The sequence below is a fragment of the Peromyscus californicus genome, unplaced genomic scaffold (genome assembly GCF_007827085.1).
Source record: "Peromyscus californicus insignis strain IS unplaced genomic scaffold, ASM782708v3 Scaffold_19__1_contigs__length_69161282, whole genome shotgun sequence".
Lineage (NCBI taxonomy): Eukaryota > Metazoa > Chordata > Mammalia > Rodentia > Cricetidae > Peromyscus > Peromyscus californicus.
Window position 1 is genome coordinate 16,481,169 of NW_026294491.1, and position 27,705 is coordinate 16,508,873.

Consider the following 27,705-nt stretch of genomic DNA (forward strand, 5'->3'; position numbering starts at 1 on the left):
GTTTACCAAGACCTATGGAGTCAATGAGAGCAAATGAGCTAAAACTTCAGCCTTGACTCCCTACCCACTGGATATTATTTTCATTTTTTTAATTAAAAAACTCTCTAGATGTATTGAGCTATGACTGACAAATATAAATTCATGTTTATCATTCTTAGATGCATATGTATATATACATTTTTATGAATGATTAGAACAAAGTTATCATGTCATTCATTTAAGCTGTGTGTGTATGTTCTGTAGGAGTATATGTGATCCACTGTAGGAGCCAATTCCAACTATGGCACACATTTCTGTTATCCATAAACATCACTCTATACATAGGTCTCCAATACTCACAGCACAGCTAAGATTTGGATTCTTTGACCAGTAGATCCTCTCTCCCTCTACCATGCACAAATAACCACTGCCAGCCACTCTACTACTAACTTTAGCTTTTTGTTGTTGTTTTTAATTTCACACACAAGTGAGATCCTGTAGTGTCCACCATACTGTGTCTGGCTTACTTTATTTAGCATAGTGTCCTCAACACCCATTCATGCTCATACCAATGGTAGGATCTCCTTTCTAAAGGTTAAATAATAATCTACTACCTATTCACCAATCAATGGATGCTCAAACTCTCCCTGTATTTCAGCCTTGAATGATACTGTAAACAAACACGGGAGTGCACATATATCACAAGATACTCTTTCTTTTAGACAATGTCCAGTGGTAGAATTGTTGGGCCGTATGGTAAGTCTCCTCCTATCACCTTGAGACACCCCATACTGTTTTTCCAATAGTGCTTGTACCAATTTACATTCCCTCAATGGGGTACACGCTTCCTTTTATTCCATATTCTTGCCAACACGTGTTCTCTTTCGACCTTTTGATGACTATGTTAGTTGATATTGTGGGTTTTTACTTCTATGACTAGTGATATTGAGCATCTCACATCTTTTCTTATATCTGTAGGTATTTTGGAAGTCTTTGGGAAAATGCCTGTTTAGGTCCTTTGTCCATTTTTGAATTGGCTTACTTGTATTTTGCTATTGAGATTTTTATATACTAGTATAACATTTATACACATACATTCTACAATTTTTTTTGCATTACTTCGGATGCGTCTCCGTGTTATTTATTTTGCTCTGGAGATACCTTCCACTTTGATGCAGTCTTCATCTATTTTTGTTTTTGATGCCTGCATTTTTTGTGTCAAATCCAAAAATCCACTTTTAAGATCTATGTTAAATGTTTATTTCATGTTTTTTCTTTTTTGTGGTTTTGGGTCTTGTGTTTAAGACTTTAATAGATTTTGAATTAATTCTAGTGTATGGTATAAGAGAAGGTCCAATTTTTATTTTTATCTAAGGTAAATCCAGTTTTTTTAAATCTCATTTATTGAAACCTTTCTCTAGTGTGTATTCTTGGTATGTCTATAAAAAATGACTTTATACACTTGAGTTTAATTCTTAGTTTTCTGTTTGGTTCCACTGGTCAACATGTCTCTTTATGCTAGTAGCCTAATGTTTTGAGCAGAACAGCTTTTTAATATAGCTTAAAATCATAAAGTGTGGTATTTCCAGTTTTTCACTTTTTTCAAGATCACTTCAGTTCTTTGAAACATTTTATAGCTTCATGACATTAAAGATGATTTGTTGTGTTTCTGTGGAAAAATGTCACTGCAGTTTTGTTAGAAATTTCATTGAATCTGTACATTACATTGGTTACTATAGACATTTTGATATTATTTTTCAGATAGATAAGCAAATTGATAACTTCCACTTATTTGCCATTTAAAAGTTACTTATTCAATGTTTGACATTGAATAAAGTCAAAGTTTTTATTTTACAGATCATCCACATCATTGGTTAAGTTTATCCTTTAAGCATTTTATTTTTTTAAAGATTACTTTATTTTGAATTATGTGCATATGTCTGAGTGAGGATATGTACACAAGTTCAGGTAACTGTGTGGGCCAGAAAAAGGTGTTGGATTCTTGGAGTTGGTTCTGAGCTGCCGGGTAAATATACTGAGGACTGAACTCTGGTCCTCTATAAGAGTAGTATGAGTTCTTAATGGCTGAGTCACTTTTCCAGGGCCCTTTTTATTCTTTCGGATGCTACTGAAAATGAGATTGCTTACTGTTCTCTATTTTAGACAGTTCTTCATTCATATATATAAACACAACTAACTTTTGTATGTTGAATTCTTATCTTTCAACTTTACTGAATTTATTCTGACTTTTGGGGTATTTTTGGAGGTTTTTATATATAAGACTTAATCATCTGTAAATAAACAACTTAGCTTCTTCCTTTCCCATTTGGATGTTTTTGTCCCCACCTAATAGTTTTAGCAAAGACTTTCAGTACTTTACTGAAAATAAGTGGTATTAATGAGCATTTCTGTCTCAGTCCTGGTTTAGAGCTAAAAAGCTTTTCACTGGTTTGATATTACCTGTTCATTTGTAATATCTGGCCTTCATTTTGTCAAGGTATATTTCTCGTATAACTACAATTTTGAAGGCATTTTTAACATGAAAGGATATTGATATTGCTGAATGTTTTCTTTTCTTGTATCTATTGATGATCGTACTTTTATTTTTCATTATGTTATTATAGTGCATTAACTAATTTGCATATGTTGAACTATCGTCTTGTCTTAAAAGCCTCAGCACTATAATCATAAATTTAATCCAAATACAGATGTTTTTTGGTGTTTTAAAATAATTACTGAGCTAGTTCAAGAATTTTGTACTACAAAGATAATTACATTTTTTTAAAATGAGATTCTAAGTCTCCCAAAATAACGATATTCTAACTTTGTATTTACAGTTCATACAGTATTATTATATGCATTATCTCATTTGATCTCCATAAGTCCAGGCACTATTTGATTCAAGGTAAATTAATTTAGAATATTTCAGTTGCTTTCAACTTCCTATCAATCATGAATTTTCTTTTGTCCTGCTGTTCATAATAAAGGCCTAGGAAAGGTTATAGCAATATTATGAGAAGAAACTTAAAAACCACTGCCCTCATTTATTATGTATTATTATTTTGTGATTATTTCTATGGTTTTGGTTCTCTTTTTGATTTTTACCTAGGCATAGAGAACTAGGATATGCTGGTGTAGATCATAAAGACAGATTTAGCCTACCCAAAAGTTCTGTTGCCTTCTTTCCTTCAGCTTTGATAAAAATCCTAGGCAATTTGAAGTAATATAAATAAGCACATTCAATGTATTGCAATTGAATTTAATGATTCAGCATATTGTACAGAGTATAGTACTTGGGAGACTCTAATAATACGTGCCTAAAACTATGCCGCAGGGGAAATAAAAATGTTTGGGAAGAAGTATAAGTTCATCTGTACTTACAAGGTCAGGTTGTATGAACAGCTAACTATAACTGACAGAAAAGCTTATCTTGTGTTGCACTACAAGATGTCTGACATAGAGCAAAGATAGATCATGATAGACCACTATGTTTTCCTTTATATTTGTATTAAAATTTTAAACTTAGTATTTTTACACACGGATTTATCAGAATTTCAGCTCCCGAAGGTGAGTGCCTATAGTGATAGAGGAACTCAGTACAATGTGATATCACCAATGTTTGAAAGAAGAATTGGTTCTCAGTCTTCAGCTAAGCTCAAATGAAGAAAGGTTCAAAGGAAGTGGGACTGTTTAGCTGTAGGTTTGAATACACACAAGTGAGAGAACTGCTATTGATTAATACTGTTGCGTAACACTTTCATCCAAGATAACATTCCATCTACAGAAAGCTCCTTAAACCAGAAAGTAAACAATTAAAAGTAGCTTTAGGAAGTCCCTGAAACTTACCACTAGGCTCTCCCTCCCAGAGTAAGCAGTAAAAGCTGAGAGTCCACCCCAGACAAAAGGCAGCAGAGCCACAAAGAAGACTCTCAGAGGAGAAAAGTTGCAAAGACAACTCTGAGACCAGACCAGCCAGCTGTATGGAAGAATCAGAAACCTGCTGAGCTGCCTGGAAGAGGTTTGAACCAGCCACTTGGAAAGGACACTTTCTAACTTGTTGAGCTGCCTACAGGCTGTGCAGTGTGCTCCAGGTTATCCAGCTTTTGTGAGCTGGCACTTGTGCTGGGGGTGGGGGACTTGGTGACGCAGCAGTCTGAATCATTTCTGCTCCTTCTAAGTAACCCCTCACCCATACTCCTGTAAGTAACCCCAATAAAACTCATTGGTTCACCAAGCTGGACTTTGGTGGTGTCCATACTTTGGTCTGTTGAGGACTCCCTGCCTGGGGTGAGTAGACGTGTGTGTTGCATCTCCCCAGGAAAAGTTTTCGTCACACAACAAATACTAAAAGAGGAAAAAGTAAGACCCTTGTTGGAGGCATGTTTGTACTCAAACTAAAGAAGAGTTTAGATTAATACATGAGGACTTCATCACTATAAAAAGATAGTTTCTTGTCAAGGGCTCCAATGTTGGGTAAGGTGCTGATTAAGATATGACTGAGGGATTTCTCAAATTTGAATCAATTCTTGATGTACACTAACTTACAAATCATAACATACATAACATAGTTGTCTTTATAAGAGAATGGGAAGTAACAACTGTGAAAGTTAAACAAGAAGGATACTGGCAGAGGGGAATGTATTTACAGAGATTGTACCATTTGAGCTTGGGCTCAAAAGATAGGGGTTTTGACCATGCCAATGGACACCTCAAATAGGTAAGTGATATGTCTTATTTTAAATGATATCTGGGGACATTAGAAAAAGGTTCCACGAACTTGAGGATTGTGCCAAAGGTTATTGGAATAGAATGGTGACTTCTACTTCCTTTTATGTCTACAACGGCATTCTATCCTATTCCTAGTTGTTTCTAGTAGTTTGCTTTAAGTGAGTGACTACAATTTCTGCCCGTGATTTCTCAGTTCGGTCTGGTGGCTCTTTCCGACTGAAAGGTAGCTTGTCTTTGGTACTTTGGTACATGTCTGGCCTGGAAAGTAAATGTCATAGTGTTTGCTAAAGGCACCTTGCTCTTACTATGATGGTTCATGGCCATTCTGTTGGTTCTCAACTCAGCTACTTTTTGAGTACTGAGGCACTTTTAGCAGTTACAGAAAGCAAACTCCTGCCTTCCCTGTTAGGGTTTGAAGCTGAAATATCTGCCTCAGGTTTTTGGTCTAGTTGGTGAAGCTCTTTGGGAGACTGAGGAGAACTTGAGAAGTGAGACCTGGATGGAGAAGTGGGTCACTGGAGACCGGGCCTTGGAGGTGCATTATCCTTGTCTGCTTCCTGCCACTATCCACGCTTTTTCATCGCCATTATTGGACCATGTCTTCCCACCATGACAGACTATACTGAAACTGAACCAAGCTAAACCTTTTCTCTTTTAAGCTATGTCAGCAATTTGGTGATGGTCATGAAAAGTAACTAATATACTCTCTTTGCCCATGATGTTCTCTGTTTGCAGTTGACTGAATGTGATCCCCACTTGGGATATATATTCTCACCACCTAGTATATTGTCCTGAATATACCAGGTGATAATATTTGTATGAATTAAAGTTTTAATGTATGCATGTTATATTTTTTTGATGGTAAGTAAACTATTTCTGTAGTTTACAGTTCCTTTTGTGATTTGTAAATTTGAGAATTCTCTGAAAGATGAACCCACTGTGCTTTGGTGTCAATATCCAAGCTAGTTCTACTGAGCTAGCCTTTGGAACATACGAAATTCACATAACTACTGTCTTGCCATTTCTCTGGACAGGTAGTAATTTCCTCTCCCCTTAGGGACTCTCCTATCTTAATACCGGAATGTTTTCTAAACTTCAATACAGAGATCCATCTTCACTAATTCTTAAGTTCATAATGAGGACATTTCACTTAATGATATCAAATTACCTTACACAGATTTTTTTTATCATCTCACAATTGTGCCAAGCTTTCTCATGGGCTTATTTTATCTAAAGTGGGTCCTTCCATTTTATGAGATTAATTAGATGTAATTGTTTACGGCTAAATGGATGTGACTAGAAAACGTAGCATATAGTGATCTATATGTAAATTGTTTTGATGGTGAATATCAGTGTTTGAAATTGGAAAATCAGTAAACAAGGCACTTAAAGAATTACCAATAACCATAAACAATACAAAGGGGAGAAGAGCTTCTTTTGATCCCGTGATATCAAGAAGAAAAAAGAAAAAGTATTCCGAATCAGCAAATGGGAACAGAGGTCACCAGGTTGTCACCTATATCGACTTTATTTTTAAAACCTTTGCACCGTCATGAGTGCACTGCAATATCTTAGGTGCTACTGAAAGCGACGGACGGGGCATGCAAGTATAGCATGCCCGGAGGACCACAGGTCCCTCTTCATTTTCTATTGTAACAAAGAACAGGTGATGCGCTTCTGCCTGCATTTGCAGCCAGAACAATGCCCGGCCCAGGGAGAGAGCACTGAAGACTTGTCCCTTAGATGAGTGACTTGAGAAGGTAGGCTGACAAGTGGCTGTCTCCCGGAGGCTGCCTCCTCTGCAGCTAGCCGGCGGGCGGCTTCCCGCTGCTGCCTCACCTGTCCTGCAGCACCGACCAGAGTTCGCGCTCCCTGCCCGGTGCAGTCCTCAGGTGGCGACTCATTTCTCACAGCAGGGCCTCGTGAGGAACGTCGGCGGGGGGGCGCGCCGACCCGGGGTTAGATGGGAAAGGGGGGCGGAGCGGGGGTGGGTGGGTGTGGGGACCCAGGGCGGCCCGGACCTCAGTTTCCCAATCTATGGTCAACAACCAACCTGCGCGCGCGCGCTCGCCTCGCCGCCGCAGCATGGGTGGGCAATCCGGCTCTACCTGGCATTGTGCAAAAAAAAAAAAACAAAAAAAAACAGAGCCAAGTCGTCCTGGCTCGGCGAGCGCGCGACCCGCCGGGCAGCTTCCCACGGCCCGCGCTCCTCGCGCGCTCGCTCCGCCGTCCTTCGCTTCCAGCGTGCGGCAGCCCCAGGGGAGAGCCGAGGGCGCGTGCGCGCCGCAAGGGGTCGGGGGGGGGGGGGGGGGGGGGCGGGGGAGGGGCCGGGGGGAGGGCGGGGCTCTCGGGGAGGCCGCCCGGCGCGCGTGCGCGTGCGCGCGCGAGCGTGCCAGGACCCGGGGTACCGCGGTCTGCGCGCCCGCAGGTGGGTGCGCGGGTGCGCGCCACAGAGCGAGGGAGAGGGAGGGAGGGAGGGAGGGAGGGAGGGCGGCGACCGAGAGACAGCCTCGCGCCCGCGGGTGAGATTACGCGCGCGCGCGCGCGTGGGTGCGCGCCACAGGCCGGGGGCGGAGCCCGCGCGCGCGCGCGCGGAGGGCAGGGGGCGGGGCCTGCGCGCGGTCGGCGGCGGGGCGGGGGGCGGGGCCCCGGGTGCCGGCAGGTAGGCGCGTCCACCCGCCGCCAGCGTTTCTTCCCCCCCCCCTCGTGCGCGTGCGCGGGCGGCCCTCCCTCCCTCCCTCCCTCCCGCCGAGAGCGCGCTCCTCCCCGCGCTCGCGCCGGCCGGCGTTCAGACTGCGAGCCGCGCGCTCGGAGGAGCTCCTGCCGCCGCCGCCGCCGCTGTCGCCGTCCCTGCCGTAGCCTTAGCCGCCGCCGTCGCCTCGGCCGCGGCTCCCGACCGGAGGCTGCCGTCGCCCTCGGCCGTCTCCGGCCTTTCCCGCCCTTCGCCCCGCCGGCCGCCGCCGGCGCCTGGCTTCGACGCGGGGTCGCGAAGATGGAGGTGCCGCGCCTGGACCATGCCCTCAGCAGCCCCAGCAGCCCGTGTGAGGAGATCAAGAACCTCAGTCTGGAGGCCATCCAGCTGTGCGACCGCGACGGTGAGGCAGGGCGACATCGGCGGGAGACAAAAGGGCGCGGGCGGAGGGGTCCGCTCCGGTCCGTGGGAGAGGGCGCCGCTCGGGTCCGCGGGAGAAGGCTGCTGGCTGGGGGTGAGGGCGTCTCTCTGGTCTGCGGGAGAGGGCTCCGCTCCCGGTCCGCGGGAGAAGGCTACCGGGGGAGAGGGCGCCTCTCGGGTCCGCGGGAGAGGGCTCCACTGCGGAGACGGAGCCGTTCGGATCCGCGGGAGAAGGCTCCGCGGTGGAGAGGGCGCCTCTCGGGTCCGCGGCCCTATGCTGTCTATTCTGCAGCAGGCAGGTCCTGGGTCTCCCGGCCGGGGACTTACCCTGGATGCTCCCGGCACCGCAAAGGCTAGATCGGATTCTCTGACCAGAAACTTACCCATCCCCTTGCAAACCTCCTACCTACCCACTGAAGTGTCTAGCTGGGGTGAGCATGGTAGTATTTTAGTCCGCGGGCGGAAAAGCTGCGTTTCAGCACCAAGGACAGACACTAGGCTCGGGCTCTGGGCAGCGATTCTGAGAATGTCAAAAAAATCTGTAAAGGAATGGGTCCTCTACATCTACACATCTACTGGGATTCAGTGTGTGTGTGTGTGTGTGTGTGTGTGTGTGTGTGTGTGTGTGTGTGTGTGTGTGTGTGTGTGTGTGTGTGTGTAGCACATACCATTGTGTGTTGATGTGTCGGTACTCTATTGTTAAAGTTGGCAGTCTCCGGAAAAAAAAAAAAATGAATGATTGATCACAGGTCCCAGTGTTAAAGAGCAGTGTGGGCGCAGAGCTGTGTGCTGGGCTAGTTGGAGGATCAGGGTTGTTCATCCGGAGCACTGTGCTGGGCTAGTTGGAGGGTCAGTGTTGTTTTAGCTATTTGGAATAAAACTTCATTTGTAAAGAAGTCGTCTAACTGCTAATTGGCCAAATAATTGTAAAATTCTGCATGTAACACAGGGAAAATCAGTTGACATGGAAACATTTGACTGTTTAACTGTATTGAGTAATGGCTATCAAGCATTTTAAAGAAAAGTTATGGGAGATATTAATTTGTGCTCCGTAAGGTCATAAAATTTAGCAGTGTAACCCCATATAGGAAACAAAGATCTTGTTTTTAAAAGCATTTAAATGGTAATAACTAGTTTAGGCATTGCTTTCTTAAACATTTAGGTAGAGTGAGCACTAAGTCCTGTTCAGTAATACATTTGTTATTGTTAATATGAATTTATTTTTGATAATTTTGAAACCAAAATTCAAACGCTTTGAACCCAACAAACCTTAGCTTCTAAAAGAAGTGAGGTCTGAGTAAAAAATCTTGTAAAGGCTGCTTATATTTCCTTTATTGGTAGATAACATTAGTAATGTTACCTTCCTAAATTGCAGCTATTTTTTATTTTCTTAGATTGGTTCCAGAGAAAATCAAGACTCTAAATGAAAGTAGATTTGATTTGTATTTAGTTCAGTGATTTATCAAATGCTCATTCAAATAGTAAATGGAACTAGAGAATTCAATGTTGTTCCTCAAATTTCAATAATTTCAGTATATTAAATTGCATTCACTGTGTTTATCATGGATATTAGGGAAATATTTGTTTACTGAAGTTCAGAGTTACTAATGTATGGTGTACAAGTTAATGCTGCTTTTACTACAGTCTGTTCTTCCAGAATAGCAGCTCTAGTGATCCATTTCTAGTTGTTTCAGTTGACATTATGAATCCTGCGAAATGAACAAATTATGTAACGCTTAATTGAGGGGGATGCTGGGATCAAGCAATAGCTATGACAATTATTATTTGTAGTCCTGTGATGGATTTATACTAATCAGGTTTCATTTTGTAAAACAGTTTAATCCAAGGAGTACAAAGAACCATGTCTTATGTGTCAAAAAATGGAGAAATCCATAGAGAGGTTGTCAAATGCTTACCTTCCCCTCCCCTTTGTGACCCTGTTCCAATATATGGCAATTTCTAATCAGTTAGTTGGCTTCGTGAGACTGATGTAGAGGGAATGACACCACTTTTATAGGATAGTTTTGTAATGTGTTGTAGTAAATCTGTTCACTAGACTTTCCTTAGCACAGTTTCATACTGAGATATTTCTAGCTGTGTGGTGTCTGCTCGCTGCACTCCGCTGACTTTCCTCCCTCTCGGGTCTCACTGCTTCTCTTCTATCAATATATAGAGCAGAAAGGCAAGATTATGGCAGCATGTGTAGCTGAAGATATATTGTTATGTTTTAGGTCTATAGAGCTATAGCTTTATTTTATGACCATGGGGAGGTATATTGCTTTGTGGTTTACTTTTTAATTATTTCACTTCACTCTTGTTAATTTGGTAAGAAAAAATGAAATATTAATTCCTTGGAAATGAAACAAATAGACTAGGGGAAAGTATGGTAGGATTGTTAATGTACTTTCCTTTCTACCTGCCGATGTTTTGAATTGTATCATGTTGCGTGAACCACAAGCTATGGCTCCTGGTGAAGATAACTGTCTGTCTCTGCTCTTTTTCGCTTTGTCTGTGACTGAACTTCCTATAAATTGTAGTTTATGTTGATAGCATCATCTCACAGCATTTACTTTTATTTGTTATTTTTCAAAATTATTAGTAATCTTGGAAGAATAGCAGAGTTCAAATAGTCATGCATTCAATTTTTAATAAAGCAAAAGGGTTCCTATAAATACACATGCATATTACCTTGTGAGTAGTCTTTCCTAGGCATGTCTGTTTTGTTGCTAGTATGTGGTTCCTGCCCATGTGCTAATAACTGTAGTTCAAAATGAGGATTTTAGATAGGATTCTATTAGTCAACTGTTGGAGTGAATACAGTAGCTCTGGGAGCTTCTGTTAATCCCTGTTCCAAGCAGAAAAGTGCTTCTTTCCCTAGCTCTAGAGTGCTCTGGTGTACTCCGTATTCAGTACACCATGTTGCTTCACAATGATTTTTTTAATGGAAAGAAAAACATCCAGTTTTTCATCTGAAAATATCAGTAATACAGGAACCCATTTTTAGATTGTTTCTTCCTATAGCTGCATGAGGTGCTTACCCTCCTGTGACAAGAAAAATAAAAAATAGCTCACCGCCCCAATACAAAATTCTGCATCAGTTCTGATTCTCGTCATCTTTTTATCACACACACACACATACTTCTGTTCCTTCCTGAAAAGATTTATATACATGCCACCATGGAGAGATAGATATCTATCTCTATGTGTTTTGCCAAGTTCCCTATATTGTTTTTATAGAGAAGTAGGAGAGACTCATTTGTTTTATAATGTTAACACACCCCCCGAAGCTTTCTGTCTTTAACAGTCAATATCTCTCTGAGGAGGTCATTCTGTTACTGCCTAGATATAGTATATGGAGTTTATGATGCTACTTAGCAAGTGATCACAACTTAAGGAAACTACAGTTTCTTTGTAATCATAGTTCTAAGGAGGAAGGAAAAGGGAAGTTTTCTCTTTTATATACTCAAAATATAGGTTCCTTTAAGGAATCTTGTTTATTTAAATTATAGAAGGAGCCGAAACATTTTTTATGCTTTTGACATATGAATTGAACACATTTTAACTTTGGGAGCATAAAGTAACTCAAATGCATAATGACTTAGTCCACATTAGACAACCTGTAATATCTCTAAAGCAAGCAAACACCTAGGAAGAACATCTGTACTGTGTGCCTTTAATGTCTCAATCACAAGAATGTGAGGTAATCATGACTCAGTCCCACTGACGTGTGGTATGGAATAGCAGTAATACCATTTCAAATCAGATGGCCAGGGTTGGCTCTTGACAGCCCTGTAACCTTGGGCAAGTTACTTAACCGGTTTTAGCCCAAGGCACTGTGCAAAACAATCACAGTAATAGCACATGTGACTCCTGGCATGTAAAATGAAGTATTATATAGCATAGGTCACAATTCTTGTTGCAAAATGGAGAAAAATTATTTAGAGTGGAATGTTATCTTTCACATACTTTCTTGAGTTGAATGTACTAATTTCTTTAACCTCTTTTTTTGTGGCCAATATTTGCATCCCTGGTAATAATTCAGTTGTGTGTTGTTTAGGAAAGCATTTTGTGAGAAATTGTTGGCAAGCATAAATTCTGAGTATTAAGAGTAAACTGAAAGAACCACAGTGGCAGTATTTGGACACCCTGCTCACTATCCATCCCAACAGTAACCCCGTTGTCACTCTTAGTTCTAGAAGCTGTTTTGAGCTTCTGGTTCACATCTGCGACTGCTTTCCCTGTGCCTTATGACCTGGACACACACTTGGAACAAGTGTCTGCCCCAGCTCCCCTCTGCCCTTGCTTGACAATATTTTTCTTCATGTTCTTCTCTAACAGCTGCTCCGCTCTGTGTCATATGTCTCTGTGTTCATTTCTTTGCCTCAGATATCACTGTGAGGCTGGTGTTAATTTTCATTAGTGAGCAAAAAAAAAAAAAAAAAAAAAAAAAAAAAAAAAAAAGCCAAATGAATAAATAAAAGCTAAAGGAAACAAAGAAGAGCAAGAAAACCATCAGCTGTGTTGAACCAATTCTTACTCTTGGTGGGAGTCTATTTAATTTCCAAAGAAGATATGACTAAGGAAAGTCACACCAAAGGCAATGTGAACAGACTCCCTCCAGTGGCAGAATGACTGTGTGGCCTAAGCACTAACTGGCACTTGACTGGTTGCCCAGGCAGGCCTCTCAGAGACTCACTCTAGGCAGAGCACTGTGTAGACGACAATCAGGCCACTTGGTTTATCCTCACTAATATTCCCTCCTCGTTTGTCCCATCTTGCTTTTCCTCTAAGTCGAGTGAGTCTGCTCCCATTTGCTTTTACCCTTCTATCAGCTTCAGTAATGAAAGCAGTCGATTGACTTGCTGAGACAAGCACTGTACTTTAGTTTCTGGATTCACTTCCCTGCCCTTAGTCAAAGTTTCAGATTTTACGTTTTTGACTTGTCGAATACATCTCTTTCTAGGGTTTATCTCCATTTCTGCTCAAGTTCTTTCTAAGAATCCCTTAATTCATTATTAATTATTTGAATTATTTTCTCACTATGCTAAAATATATACCTCATTTTGTAACTATTTAAAATATTTTATTACTGCAAGACTGTAATTAATGTCTCAACTGAGGAGAATATGTTTGTACATATACATTTAAGGAGAAAAGCCAGCATTTGTAAAGACTGGTAGCAGAAATATGTAGCAAAGCAGGAACATCAGGGCTCAAATGTACAGACAGAGCTTCAGCATGCTCTGCTCCTAGGTGTCAGAACGCAGGGTGTTGGCAGCGTGGAGGGGTGCACAAGTACAGACCTCAGGACTGAATTCCAGGCAGAGTGGAATGTGATCAAGAATAACTAGAATTGTAAGTCTGGAAAACTAAAAAAAATCAGAATTATTGGTAAGGAGGAAAAGCAAATATTTGGAGGCATCTTGGTATCATTGGTGTTTTACACTTGAGGTTTTAGGTCTCAGTGTACAGGTGTGTTCTACATCCTTTTCAAGAAGAACTTCTCTGCCTCATAGACATTGTGTCACTAGAATAGTCCTATCTACTGCTTTGTCATTGTTTCATGAGGGAATGCATATTGTTTCTAGGGCCACCTTTTTCTTCATTTATACTACTCAAAATAGTTCAGACTTTTTGATTGAACTGTCTTACTGAGAAGGATGTGTTTTACACATATATCTTTAAGAAGAAAAAAACTAGTGTTGGAAACTTTCTAGAAGAAATGCCGAAAACATACAGTCTAATGATAGAAGTTTTAAAGCTGGTACTTTATAAAAAACAAACTCTTTGCTGCTTTGAGTGCATAGTGAAGTAGAGGTACTTTTGCCCATCTACATAAAGATAGTGTTGGAATCTTTGGAGGCCTTTTGGGCTTATTACTATAAAGAAAAAACAGCATTTGAGCTAAGGCATTCTCAATGCAGCTTTAGGAAATCTCTTGGAAACTTATGGCACATGGTCTTTAGTTGTGTTTTCTGAAAAGGATTCTAGAATGGGGGGAACAATTACTCATGGAAACTACCCATGTCACTAGGAGACTAGAACTTATGTGAAAGAAAGAGGTCTGGATTTGACGTCATTTTTAGCGAGGTCTCTAAGGAGCTTGGTTGTATTTCACTCCTTGAAGGAAAGAGTGAACGCAGTCCAGAGAAGGTCCAAGTTGAATCCCAAAGATGAACTAAGTCTGCAATCCAGGTTTGTTAAAAATGCTAATGAGACCCTGGTAGTTCAGAGTTACTTCATAGCTGTGGTGGAGCAAAGAGCGTCTCAGTTGGATTTGTAGCTAGTTGGTCATTTTTTGCAAGCATTTGAACTATAGTGTAGTCCATTTACTAAGCTGCTCCGGAGATTTGATGTGTAGTGTACTGTTGGCCACAGTGGTTGTGGCAATTTCTGTGAATACATGTGTTCTTTTGTCTTCTACAGCACAGAGGGTTTGCTACCTAATGCTAGCACAGAAGGTTCCTGACTTACACCTGTAATACACCATTACAGATGAGACAGATAAGATTTTACTCCGTACTTTGATTTTAATGAGAACTTGTCAGGAGTCAGAATGCTGATGAAATTCTGTCCTTAAACTTTAAAAGCTAGTGACTAAGGCCAACAAGAACCAAGATAATCTTGTACATTTATTATTTGACCAGTTCCTAATGTCAGTATTTTTATGATTATGTATATGATGTAAACCAGGAGTTAGTTATTATGGTTCTTGAGCCAGATGACCAAACTAGCCACCTGTTGATATATATAAAAACATACTGGAACACATATGCCCGTTTTATGTAAATATAACAAATTTATGTTTATAAATTTATTTTATATTAATTACATATTATCAATGGCTACAGTGTCCCTAAAGCAGAGGTAACTGACTGTGACAGACCACATAGCCCACAAACCCCTTAAAATAGATACTATTTGGCCCTTCACTAAAGTATATACTAACATCTAGAAAAGACTGCCTGTGAGCTAACCCCTCTTGACAGGATAAAGATGTTGGAAGTTTGTGAAAGAAAATTGTAGACTGATACTGCTTTTACATATTATCAAAGTTTTGAGACTATGTACATCATGTAGAGAGCCATAGGAAGTCAAATAATGCAAAAAGTTAGTCCTGTGGGGTTACTCCAAGATAGAGGACCCTGTAGGTCCTTGTGTCTGAGTTTATGAGGGAATGTTTCTATACACAGGCATTTCCAGGTACACTTCAAATTCTACTAATGTTTTTAAGTGTCAGAGGTGGTATAAACTCTGAAGACATGTAGATTTATACTAATAAATATTATTTAAGATTTTATACATACCATATTCTTTAGTCTACCAAACTATTAAAAGAAGAGTTGAGCCAGGCATGGTGAAACATGTCTGTCACCATAGAGCTTAGGAGGTAGAGGCAAGAGGGTCAGGAATTCAAAGCCAGCCTGAGCTACATGAGACCTGGTTTCAGAGAGTCAAGGTCTTATCAGTTTGTTGTTCATAATCAATCTCTAACAATCTGTAGTAAAAGACGCTTTAGAAACAAATTTCCTACTTGTCATTGCCTGATAAATGTAAGTTACTACAAATTAAAATGAAAAAATGATAAAGGTGTCAACGCATAAAAATCAACCAATATTCTTTAAGCTTTCTAAGTGAGTGGTCCTAATTGTTCTATTTCCTCCAAGATTGATAGTTCACAGACCATCCTTTGTGAATGGAGCAAACATCTAAGTAACACTAGATGACAGTGCCATTTTCTTCTCTGGGGGTTCATTTATAGGTATTAATCTCAAGAGTCCCCATTTGGAGCAGGAAAAATGGCTCAGCATTACAAGCACCAGCTGCCCTTCCAGAGGACCAGGGTTTGTTTTCCAGCACACACATGGTAGCTCACAAGCATTTGTAACTCCAGTTCCAGGGAGTCTAAAACCCTCTTCTGCCTCCTCAGGCACTGTACACATGTAGTGCACAGACTACTTTGTTTCCTATTGTTCTTTTACATGCTATTTTCACTATTTGTTTGTATATGTGTTCCAGCCTTATGGGTCTGTATTCAGAATAAGCAGAGATAGAAGGAAGGACCCCAAAATGCATATTTACTTGGGTCCTGAATTCAAAGTAAGTCCAATAGTGTGGAGAAAGAGCGTTAATTCTGTCTTTGTGAAGCAATATTTTCTGGATATTAAAAATAAAATACCACAGGGTGGAGGGGAGTAGAAGGGCATTTCTGATGGAGATGAGAGTGTATCTAAAAATCAGGGTACTTTGGTTGTGGTGTTGCTGGAGGAAAGAAATGTGCCTGATGGGAGAGTAAGCTAAAAGCCTGAGAGGGCTGGCCAGGCAGGTTATGCCATGATTACAAGTAGAGGTTTACCTTGTTAGTAGATAGCTTCTCTCAAACTTTCTAGTTTGCAGAGAACCTCTATTTGTCTTTCATTTTTATCGCATCATAGGTATAAAATTCTGGTTCCTACAAAAAGTAATGGCAAAATTACTTTTTAACTTTCTGTTCTTCCTCAGTGTAGCCTCCAGGATTGCTGATCTAGACTGAATGAGAAATAATACAAATCTCTCACAGGTGAACTATAAAGGATGAAGTGTTCAGTCTGGAGGAGAGTGACAGAGAGAATTTGTCAGTTTAGTGTTCATGTAACAGTATTTTGTATTTGTTGATGTAACAGTATTTTATGAAATCAGATGCTTGTTGATAATAGTTTAAATGCTCATTCTTTTATGCTTCACTTTATTAAATTTCAGACACACTTATCTTGCTTGAATGTTGAATCTCAGCTTTAAGGTGCAGTTTTATTACTGAAAAATTACTGATATTTTATGAACTTGGAAACATTGTGACCATATTGTCAGATTTAGTTTTTTTCAGCTTACTAAAGATTTAGCTAAGTTTTCCCAAGTTATTTATATTTTAAAGGTATTTATCAAAAAATGTAGTTAATTTTTAGTTACTGAAAATTTTTATTTCCTCTGAAATATTTATATTTTGTTTAACAGTACTCAGCTAATGAATTTTGACATTTTCGGTCAATAATATTATAGTTAGCTTGTAGGAAAACAATTACAATATAAAGAACAGTTTCTATGTGATTATCTAAAATATTTGAAATACCTTATTGTCTAATCCTTATCAATGGCAATTACTACTTTATGAAATCTGACTGCAGATTTACAAGAGCTTCCACTCCTGCAGTTTTTTATTTTATCTTTTCCCCTTAATATAGTTGTCTCAACATTTCTTATTATCTCATTGATGGCATATTAAAAACTGACTTGGGCATTCATTCTCTTCTCCATTGTGTGTTGCTTGACCATTTTTAAATTTACCCGTTTAAAAAAAAAAACACTTCTGCAAAACCACCTGGGGAACCCTACCATAATTTCTGTTCTCATTCTGCTAAACCATGAAGATGTTAGGCAAACCCAACATTTGAGCTCATCAGGACTCAACTGAATACCGTCTCTATTCTCTTTACTTGAAGATATGTAACATTGTTTTGTTTAGCTTTTTAAACAAGAGCTTATTTATTTAACATGTTGGTTGCAATACCAGAAATAACAAATTTAATGATTGTTTTTAACCATGTGTATCTCTTAGGTGGTATAATGACTTCATTTTGAACACATTTTAATTATCTGATTCATAATAACTTCAGCCACTTTTTGCTACAAAATTCTGGAACTTGTCAGAGACCATATAATTATTTTGAAAAATATTTTCATATAAAATCCAAGGAAAATTTGTCAATTTTAATTACTACAGTCTAAATTTTAACCAAAAAGAAAAAAGGATGTTTAGTTTTAGTAACAATTTCTGAAAGCTTATAGCAGATAGCTGTCAGTGTGGTCAACAATAGCTGAAAAATTAACTCTACTAATTAACAGACTTCTGACATTTTAAGCTAAATTGGTCTTAGTGTATCCATGTTAAACCTGGTTAATGGTTCTTGTTCTTTTTAATCTGAGAATGCATTTTAATTTTATAATTGCCCATACTTCATATAGGTAATTAAAAAGATAGCTATACTCCAGACTTAAAGTAACTTCTACCTAATCCCTTAGCCTGCTGAATTTTTCCTGCTGAGAGCAATAGAACTAATAGAGACACATGAACCTAGACTAAAAAGAACTGAATGCTGCATGCACATACTCAAAGTATATTTGAAATTTCACTTGAGCATATATTTGCCCATACTTGAATATAAACAATAAGAGAACCCCATCTTTTTAGATGCTGTGCAATAGGCAAAGTTTTCTTTTTGATGTTTACTGCAGCCCAGTTTGATATGTGCTATTTGTGTCCCAATAGCTCAAAATAATGGCAAAGAAAGCTAAATGATGTTTGCTGATCCATCATCATCTCTGTACTAAGAAAGCTTAAATCTCTTGTCAGTGGGTCTGGTTCTCAAAATGTATCCCCTGGAGGGCCTGTCAGAACATGCCTCATTCCCTGAGTTTGTGATTGATTAGATCTGGGGGGGAGCCCAAGACTTTGTTTTTCTAACATTTTCCCAATGAGCTGCTCTTAGTGATCTAGGGTCTACACCTGGAGAAGCCATGCTAGAAGCATGCCCAAATGGTTTCGTAGGCAGGGGAACTATATCAGTCCATGTTACATTGCTCTGAGCAAGTACCAGAGCCAGAGGGGTGGATAAAGAAAACTGGTTTATTTACATCACAGTATGATGCTGGATCTGGTAAGTGTTCCCCTGCTTTATCACCTCATGGCACATGGCATCCTGACAGGAGACCCAGTGTGGGAAGTTGGGGGAGAGGAGAGAGAGAAAACACATAGCAAGACACAAGACAGGAAGCTAGGGAGAAACTAGGGAGGTCTTTACACTAACCAGGGCTCAGAACCACTTCTTTAATCTTTCCTGGGGCAGTGACCTCAGTGACCTAATGACCTCTCACTAGGTCCACCTCTTAAAAGGTCCCACCATCTCTTTTACATTTTATTTGTTTATTTATGTATTTACTTTTGTGAGTGTGGGTATATATGTAATGGTGCTTGTGGGAAGGTCAGAAGACAACTTGTGAGAATTGGTTCCCTCCTACTGTCGTGTGGATCAGAGGATTGAACTCAGATCATCAGCCTTGGTGACAAGTGACTTTACCTGCCTAGCAATCTGATTGGTCCCACCATCACTTACTATTGCTGCACTGGGGACCACACTCCCAGCACACAAACTCTTAGGGGACAAACTACACCCAAACCTTAGAGGAAGAGTCAGTACCCTCCTCCAAAGAGTGGTATAATTAATCATTCAAGGCAAACATCTGTGGGCTTTGTGATTATGCTGAAAGGGTGATATATGAAACAGGAGTTGATGATAACTAAATGTGCTAGATTGGGGGCTGGATATTTTGACACAAGTAAATAAGATCAGAATGATTTGATGAAGGCAATCTGAAAGAATAAGCTTGGTAATAAGTGATCAAAGTCATTTCTGGACATGGATTTTAAATGTCTGTGATATATATAGAAAGAAACATCTGGAAAGAAGGCTATTAGAAATATTTATCTGATTCTCATAGGAAGAGTTTGAGAACAATTAGAAAAATTTGGTAGTCTTTTCCAGGCTGCTTAGTTGCCCTTCTGTCTCCTTATATAGCGTTCCTTTCTGTCTTTTGGTCAGTGTTGATAATTCACCATGGAAGTGATAGGATCAGGAGCTGGTGCCTAGCTGGTTGGTGGGTTTGTCATCTACAAGCTTTTGATACAGTTGTTTCCTAAAGGCATTGCTGTGGAGAATGAGCATGGAAACAATGACCCAAAGCTCTATAATGCAGAGATTTCCTTACTTTTAAATGGTAAGGTTTTCGTGTTTACTGTGGATGACACTAAACATGTTTTTCTCTCTTAGCAATATAGTCTTCTTTGAAGAAAATATTAACTTATAAAACAAATGAAATGTTGAACCTGAGATTTGCAGAAAAATAATGGCACTGGAAGTTAATGAGAAACTAAAATATTCACCTAATCTGCTTTTGAAGTTTGTATTGGAACATATATTTTTTAACATGTCCTTTTGACCTCAAACTCTCAATTTTAATGTTCAATGGGGTGTTTGTTTAGTGCCAGGGTCAACAATATATGGTCTTTCTACACTTAGATTTTGTTTTTACAGATTATTTTTAAATAAATCTTTCAGTTTATTTCACAAACATTTTTGTATAGCATTTTGTACATCATGTGGTTGGGTGTTTGGACCTATTGTTATGTATTGTCTTCTGGGTGCAACTTACCTTTCCTGGGACTTAATACTTTAATAGACCTTTCAAAGTTATTTTTAAGTGAGTAACCAAAATAAAGGAAGTTCAATTGACCAGAAACCATTGATTTTGGAAATTAATATTTAAATCACTTGCTTTGCTAAAAGCTTTACTCATGAAATTCTAATGATACAATTTACAGCAATAAAATTTGAACCATTAGGTACAGGGCAGTCACTTCTAGTAGAACATGCTTTATACTGTGTTGTAGATGTGTGTTTCACCTTTACACATACTCTATAGCATCACAAATTCTTCTAAGGGTTTCATCTAGAGCAGCTCGTGAACTTTTCTTGTGACATCTCCTTCATTGTTTACTTTTTCCAGACTTCTTTGCCTGTGGTTTAATACTTTCCAGTCTTAATTTTCTGACATGTGAAGACCACTTAAGATTCATTTTCATGTAACATTTTAATGGTGATCTTAAACATGTTTCTTAGTATACATTCATAATGTTATTTACACGGATAATTTATGTCTCTGCTTATTTTCATTGTGTTTTAAAATGTAGATGTCCTTTAAGATCAGAAATCTGAAACATAAACTTATAAAATACATTAATCGTGGAACAGTTATTTTTCCTAAAATTGTGTTCTGTCTTGGTGCTTGACAAGACTTTCATAGAAATTTAAAATGGCAATGAATGCAATGACAGCAGGTTACTATGCCTATTACTAGTTACTCATTCTCTAGTATAAAAAAAAGAAACTCCATGTGATTTGGCCCCTGCCTCCTACTCCAGCCTTATTTCTTACTGTTCTTCTTAACTTTCCCTATTTTTTTTTTTTGCATTTCCTTTAGTAGTCCAACATAATCTCTGAAAGTTTAGGAATATTTATTTTAAAAAATCCTCTTATTTAAAAGATACTTTTGAATCTAGCCAAGTTATACACACTTGTAATCTCAAGACTCATGTGGTTTAGATAAGAGGATCCTGAAGTTAAGGCCATCCTGAGCTAACTAGCAAGTTCCAGGCCAGCTCAAGCTACATAGTGAAATCCTGTATACCTATGAATAAATGAATAGATGGATGAGTTTTTATGTTATAAAACCAATTGGGATATGAAAAGGAATAGATTTTTTTTAAAAAAAGGAGCACTGGAAGTAAAGCATTGTAGGACACAGAACACAGCCTTCATGTAGGAAAAAAGTGAGGTTCTAGAAAAGTAACGATTATTAACCTGCATTAGTTGTTGAAGTATATATTTTATGGATAGTACAGCTCAGTAGATATTAGAGCCATTTGCTAAAGAACAGAATACTGGGTTTGGGAGTAATTTGAAGAACAATTTAAAGCTACATTTCAGATTATTTTAGACTTGAGGTGTCTTTGCAGCACAACATGACATGTATCAAGTGGCAATCACATTGTGTTTTTATCATTGCTGAAGGTTTATTGATGGTTCCGAAATGTAGCATTCATCAGGAAACAGTTTTCAGCAGACCCCTGAGAACCACTAACTTTTGGTGTGGCAAAGTTCTCAAGCATGGGAATGAGTAGGTGCCAGAGGAAAAGATCTCATGTATCACTTATCTAATTCTAAAACATCTATGCCTGAGACCCATGTAACCAAGAAATTACCAACAGAAAAGCATACAAGTTTACTGAGTAAATACTTTGTATGACATAGGGCTTTTAGAAATGAAGACATAGGCAACAGGGAAAGCTGTGTGTATTTTATGCCTAGTGTGATGAAGAAACAGATCACTGTAGAAGGGATTGGACAAGGGGAGTAGTGGGTGAGCACTATGAGGTTTAGTTGTTCAGATTCTTCTCTGGGTCTTCAGAGATAATGACATTCTTTCCTTCTAGACAAGGGAAGATACTTTAGGAATGAGTCTCATAGCATACTTGGGAAGAATGTCAGAATTTTTCATGCAGATAAATTTTCCATGGGTTACTTCAGATGCTCCCCTCAGTGAAAATGTACGTGAAGTCGCATGTCCTGAGAGGAAAGTCAGAGGAGAACTGAGAAGGGGCTGTTGCTGCCATTTGACGGAGATATTTGTTGTAGTCCTAGAGACTAAGTTTAAGCTTAAGAGTTATTAAGAATTAAAGAAAAATAGTGTATGGCAAGTATCCTGAGAAATTTGGTTATAAAGGAAAGCAAATAAGTTATCTGGAAAATATGTAGCAGTGAGGGTTTGAAATTTGCATATATATACACATATGCATGTTACTAGACTGATAGACAATTGTACAAGACACTGTGGTTCTACACTCATCTCTAATCTTGTACTGATGAGCAGCCAACAATTATGCGTGTCTATTGAATATGTAAGTCCCAGCCTTCTAACTGTCAGGTAAAAGGTTTGGGTTTTTTTAAAACTAGTCCAGGGATGAGACTCTAACTTAAATTTTATATATTTACTGTTACAGTTTAAAAGTGATGTTTTTGGATAATTTGTTGACAAGGAATGGACTTGTGATAGTTAATCTTTTTTTTTTTTTTTTGGAAATCCACTCCTGCTAAACTTAACAATCTCATTTGTTTCCATGGGAATTGTGTATGGTGATAGTTAATCTTAACTGTCAACTTGCCTGCATTTAGAATCACGTAGGAGACAGATTGCTAGACCTGTGTGTGAGGACTTTTTCAGAGAGGGTTAACTGAGAAGGGAAGGCTAGTGCTAAATGTGGGTGGCTTGTCCCAGGTCTGGGGACGGGGACGCAATAGGAGGCAGGAAAGAGAACGTGGTGAGCACATGCACTCAGCACTCTCTGCTTCTTGACACAGGTGGGCACAGTGTGACTGACACCTCATGTCCCAGCATGCTGGACTACATCTCCTCAGAGAGTGAGCCAAAAATAAGCACCCATCCTTCCTCTCTTAGTTGCTTGGGAGGTATTTGGTCACAGTGAATAGAAAAGTAATGCACAGATTTTCTCAGGAAGAACTACTTTTGCCTTTTCATAACTTTTAGTTGGCAGGTGATAGTATACTGTACTACCTTTTACAAAAACACATTATTGCCTACATTTGTTTTGTAACTGAGACACCTTTTAACAAGAATGAAGGGAGTTTGAAATGATGGGGGAATAAAATATCTGTTCTTCTTTAGGAAGGTAGATGTCATTGAGCTTATCAACTTAATGACAGTTCTCTGAGCAAACCTCATTTTTAAAAGAAAGCACATCAGAGTGCAGTATTGTCTTGTTTACAGACTTGCACAGTGAACATTGGAAAAATATAAAATAACTAAGTAATTTGTCAATAACAGCACTTTAAATGTTTGAAGATACAAGCTTAATTTTTTTCTAGAGCAGAAAGATGTCCAACTTCATTTTCTCTGTAGTAGACAGTTGTGGTTTTTACATCAAGTAGCACCTTCTCTTGGAGTGTCTCTGATGCTTCTGTGCATTCTGATCTTTGTGGTTGGTATACTGCTGGTGTTGATTGCATTTGTAAACATTTTATATACAGTTATCTCACAATGAACAGGGAAATATGGAGGACAACTATCTAAAATGTACATAGTGAATTATCTTTTATAAATCATTCAATTAAATATTAATGAATACATCCATAAGGATTCATAAATAGAAAGTAAGAAAGAATAAATGTAAGTTAGGTTTTCCTGGATAGATATAACAACATTTCATCACATCTGTCTCATTTGAGAATTGGTTCTTTTTAAAGATGCTTACCATAACAAACACGTAGCCCTTTATACCCTGAAACCCAAGCATATTGCTAAAGTCAACTTTTGACTAAGAGAAAACTTACATTCTATTCAGTCATTGATGCTTTGCAGCTGACAGACCAAAGAAGACAAAGTCCTAACATTAACTTATGTCTCCTTGAAATCAATCTCATCTGTGCAGGAACCAGTACTCTGAGTCATCCAAGTCCTCAGCTAAGAATTGTTGGTTAACTAGCTGGTCACTGTGCTGGGATTGCATATTTGTATTGTCATAGGAAGCAATGGATCCAGATTTTATGGTGCCTCAAGTTTATGCAGTTGGGTGCCTTGAGAAAAGCAGTACAACATTTTGGACATGAAATTCAAGTGCCAGAAAGAAGTATAAGTGAGGATCTCTTAAATGTAAGCTCCAATTGGCTTCCAGGTAAATTTACCTCTCCTGACATAGTGAAAATCCTCCTCTTCAATTTTAAGGTAAATCACTTGAACACAAGTAATCTGAGTAATCTCAAATCATAGAACTAGAAGTAACAGAGATGTCTGATCTCAAATCTCTGATTCCAAAACCCACACAACATGGAAGAGTTGGGTAGAGCGAAAACCCTGGCCTGTCTATACACTAGTGCCGACAGTGAATGCCAGAAGAGTCTTGAGACAAGCTTTCTGATGCCCTGGTAATTTTCAAGCACAGTTTTCAGGAAGCAGGCTTTCAGGTCAGTTTAAAGAACAGCAGCAAAGGGTTAGGGGATAGTGAGTTGGGTAAAGTACCTACTGCACAAGGGTAAGGACTAGAGTTTGGATCCCCAATACTCACTGCCATTATGTATCACAGAGGAAGACACATAAATGCCAGGTAGATGCAGGGGCCTGTCTGTATTCTCGGCCTCAGGAGGCAGAGAAAGAGGATCCCTGGAACAAGCTGGCTAGCTAGACTAGCCCAGTCAGCAGGTTCTGGGTTCAGGTGAGAGTCCCTGCTTCAGAGTGTAAGGTGAGAAGTGATGAAGACACCTGACATAACTTCTGATCTCCATGAGCACGAATGCCAGTGTGTCTGCACAAACATACACATGTGAACACGCATGCATACCATATGAAAAATAAAGAAAATGGAAATATCAAGAAGAATGGAAGTAATTGACAATCTACATTTTAAAAGATGTAAAATGATTTAGCTAAGGCTACACAACATTCCAGTGAGAGAATGTGTGGTAGCTACTCAGTGAATTGAACTATTGCAAGGAAATAATGACAAAGGAATCCTGAATGCAAACATATATTTAATCATGAGTTAGTGGGAAATATTTCCAACAAATAAACATTAAAAGTTCAAGAAAACTTGGGGGCTGGAAAGATAGCTCAGCAGTTAGGAGCACTGAATGCTCTTCCAGAGGACCCAGGGTCAGTTCTCAGCACTCACTGGCTCAGCTCACAATCATCAATACTCCAGTTCCAGAGGATCTGCTGCTCTATTTTGGCCTCCTTGGGCATTACATGCATGTGGTGTACAGCCATACATGCAGACAATAATTTTAAGTTCAAGAAAACTAAGCTTTACAAAATATGGCAACTCAAATGACTCATATTTCAAAGCTAGGAGTGACTTTAGATTCTTATGCAGACCATTTCTAGTCTATAAATTAAGGACAATGAATGTTATGTAATTTTCCAAGAATGCAGGTAAGGCAAGCCATCAGGGGTGGTTTGATGGTTATGAACCCACACTTGGTTTGAAAATTTGGCTTTTATATAAGTTGTTTGGCATTAAACAAGTTTTGAAGTACCCCATTTCTTCATTTATTAGAATGTAGATGATACTAATACTTGTCATAAGCTTCCCTAAGAAGCTTCCCTAAAAACAGGGCTGGAGGCAGCAAGTGGTTCAGAGCACTTGCTGCTCTTATGGAGGACCTGAGTTCAGTTCCCAACACTCACAATAGGCAGCTCACAACTACATATAACCCAACACCCTCTTCCAGCCTTGGTGGGCACCTGGTCATGTGTGGCGTACACTCACACAGACACACACACATACACATTTTTAAAAAAGTATATGTTAAGGATTTAGAATATTGCCTCGCTAGTGTAAGTGCTCATAAGTTTTTCTGTCACTAAAAGTCTCTGGTCTGATGCTATATTTAAATATTTATTGTGGCTAGCTGAGAACCTATTTAAACCTTCATTTGCCTAGATAGTAGGAGAGCCTTAGCTAGAATTACCAGATGCTTTTTATAATCATATCTAATTATCCCTTTTATTACAAATATCTGCTGAACTTTAGAAAAACTGTTCCTGTTTCATATTACCATCTGTCAAAAGCTTTCCAACTTTATACACTGAGTTGTTTTTAATACTTTTGAGTCATGACACAGATTGAAAAAATTTACTTCATCTTGAAACACATTTAATATGATCTTTTATCATTTGTGTTTTTGCTTTTATATGGAAAGGTAAGCATATTTTATTCTTTGTTGCCCATCTACCTATACACATATATTTTCAGTTATCTAACTTCAAGGTTAGGTAGTAAAGAATTTTCCTTTTCTTTCTTTCTTTTTTTTTTTCAATTTGGTATGTGTGTGGGTGGGTGTATGCATACATGTTTTCACTTGTTGAATGTTTACTATTCTTCAACTTTAGGGACAGTGATCCATATCTACTTTTAAACTTATTAGATAATTTAACTTAGAATCTAACACCAGGTACAGCTATTAGAAATGAGATTATTAGTAGGAATATGAAGTATTAATCTTGTGCCACTTTGTTTGCTAATGAAACCAGAAATTTGTGTTCTTCTATGAACTGAAAAATCCAGTGTGGTGTGTGAAGGGTCAGCCCTGCAGGATAAATAGGTTTTCTTGGTTTTTCATAAAATCTTAACACTCTAAGGAGCACAATATATAACTACATTCAACCTCTTTTCACTTCTGATTCATGGGCTTCTGAGTTTGATGATAGTCATGCCCCTGCTTTGACCTCAGAGGTTGCCATCCAGAGAGGAGAGAAAAGATTTTACTGAAATGCAGGTGTCAGAGTATTCCCTGTTGAACAGTTTACTAAGACTGTGACAGCTGGCTTTCTGTGTCCTCCATTGTGAATCCTAACCCTACAGGTTATGACTCAGTGCTATGTTTTATGATTTATGATTTTAAGGCTGAAAATTGGGATGAAATATTATTAGGATCAAACTGCTGTGTACATGCTCCTCAAAAATATTACTTATTTGGATGTGAAATTATTATTAGAAATGCAGGTAATTATAGGCACTGAAAGCCTAGATACAAAGGGAACTGTTTGCTGACGAGCAGCTTAAATGTGAGGTGTACAGAAAAGAACAGTAGTGTGACATACCACATACAAATAAAGCTTGAGACTTCCTTCTTGTGTATGTACCAAGCACCACAGAGAACTGAGCCTAAATGAACCCTTAAAGATAGCACTCGGAGATGCTCAGCAACAGGATTCTGTTGGCAGAAAATAAAAAGGGAAAAAAGTCTATTTGAGAGAGAAGCATGAAATTAAATTTAGAGATTATTCACACATAAATATTACATCAAAACTAAGAAATTGAAGTCTCTTTTAACACATGGATTTGCTAAAAAGTACTTGGATATATATGGACACAAACAAATTTCAACAAAATGGGATTTCAAAAGAAATAAATCATTAAAGATTACTAGGGGTATTGACAGAATGCAGTGTGTTAGCCAAGTTTTATATTAATTAGACCAAGAGGGGAGTAGAGTATTTATTTTATTATTTTTTAAGATTTATTTATTTATTATGGATACAGTGTTCTGCCTGCAGGCCAGTAAAGGGCACCAGATCTCATCACAGATGATTGTGAGCCACCATGTGGTTGCTAGAATTGATCTCAGGACCACTGGAAGAGCAGCCAGTGGGAGTACCTGGCTCTCTTAACCACCTCTTCAGCCCCTGGGAGTAGAGTTTTAATCAACTAACATTGACTGTCT

At 38.9% G+C, this 27,705-nt stretch overlaps 1 protein-coding gene and 1 long non-coding RNA gene across 19 annotated transcripts in view; one reads left to right on the forward strand and one right to left on the reverse strand.

The window, feature by feature from the left end:
- LOC128114605 (uncharacterized) overlaps positions 1 to 6,997 on the reverse strand; it is a 287,065-nt gene extending 280,068 nt beyond the window's left edge. For 15 of the 17 annotated variants that reach the window (XR_008219822.1, XR_008219827.1, XR_008219828.1 and 12 more), the window contains exon 1: positions 6,761 to 6,997. This is a non-coding gene — a long non-coding RNA (uncharacterized LOC128114605). The other 2 variants (XR_008219815.1, XR_008219814.1) reach the window with 2 other exon arrangements.
- A 117-nt stretch (positions 6,998 to 7,114) lies between these two features.
- Phyhipl (phytanoyl-CoA 2-hydroxylase interacting protein like) overlaps positions 7,115 to 27,705 on the forward strand; it is a 40,878-nt gene continuing 20,287 nt past the window's right edge. Inside the window, exon 1 of one of the 2 annotated variants that reach the window (XM_052744745.1) lies at positions 7,115 to 7,135. Coding sequence is in view for 1 of the 2 variants with exons in the window: in XM_052744744.1 (XP_052600704.1) it covers positions 7,700 to 7,802 (103 nt within the window). In the remaining variant the exon portion in view is untranslated. Of the gene's footprint in view, positions 7,136 to 7,509; positions 7,803 to 27,705 lie in introns of those variants that run through there. The other variant, XM_052744744.1, reaches the window with a different exon arrangement.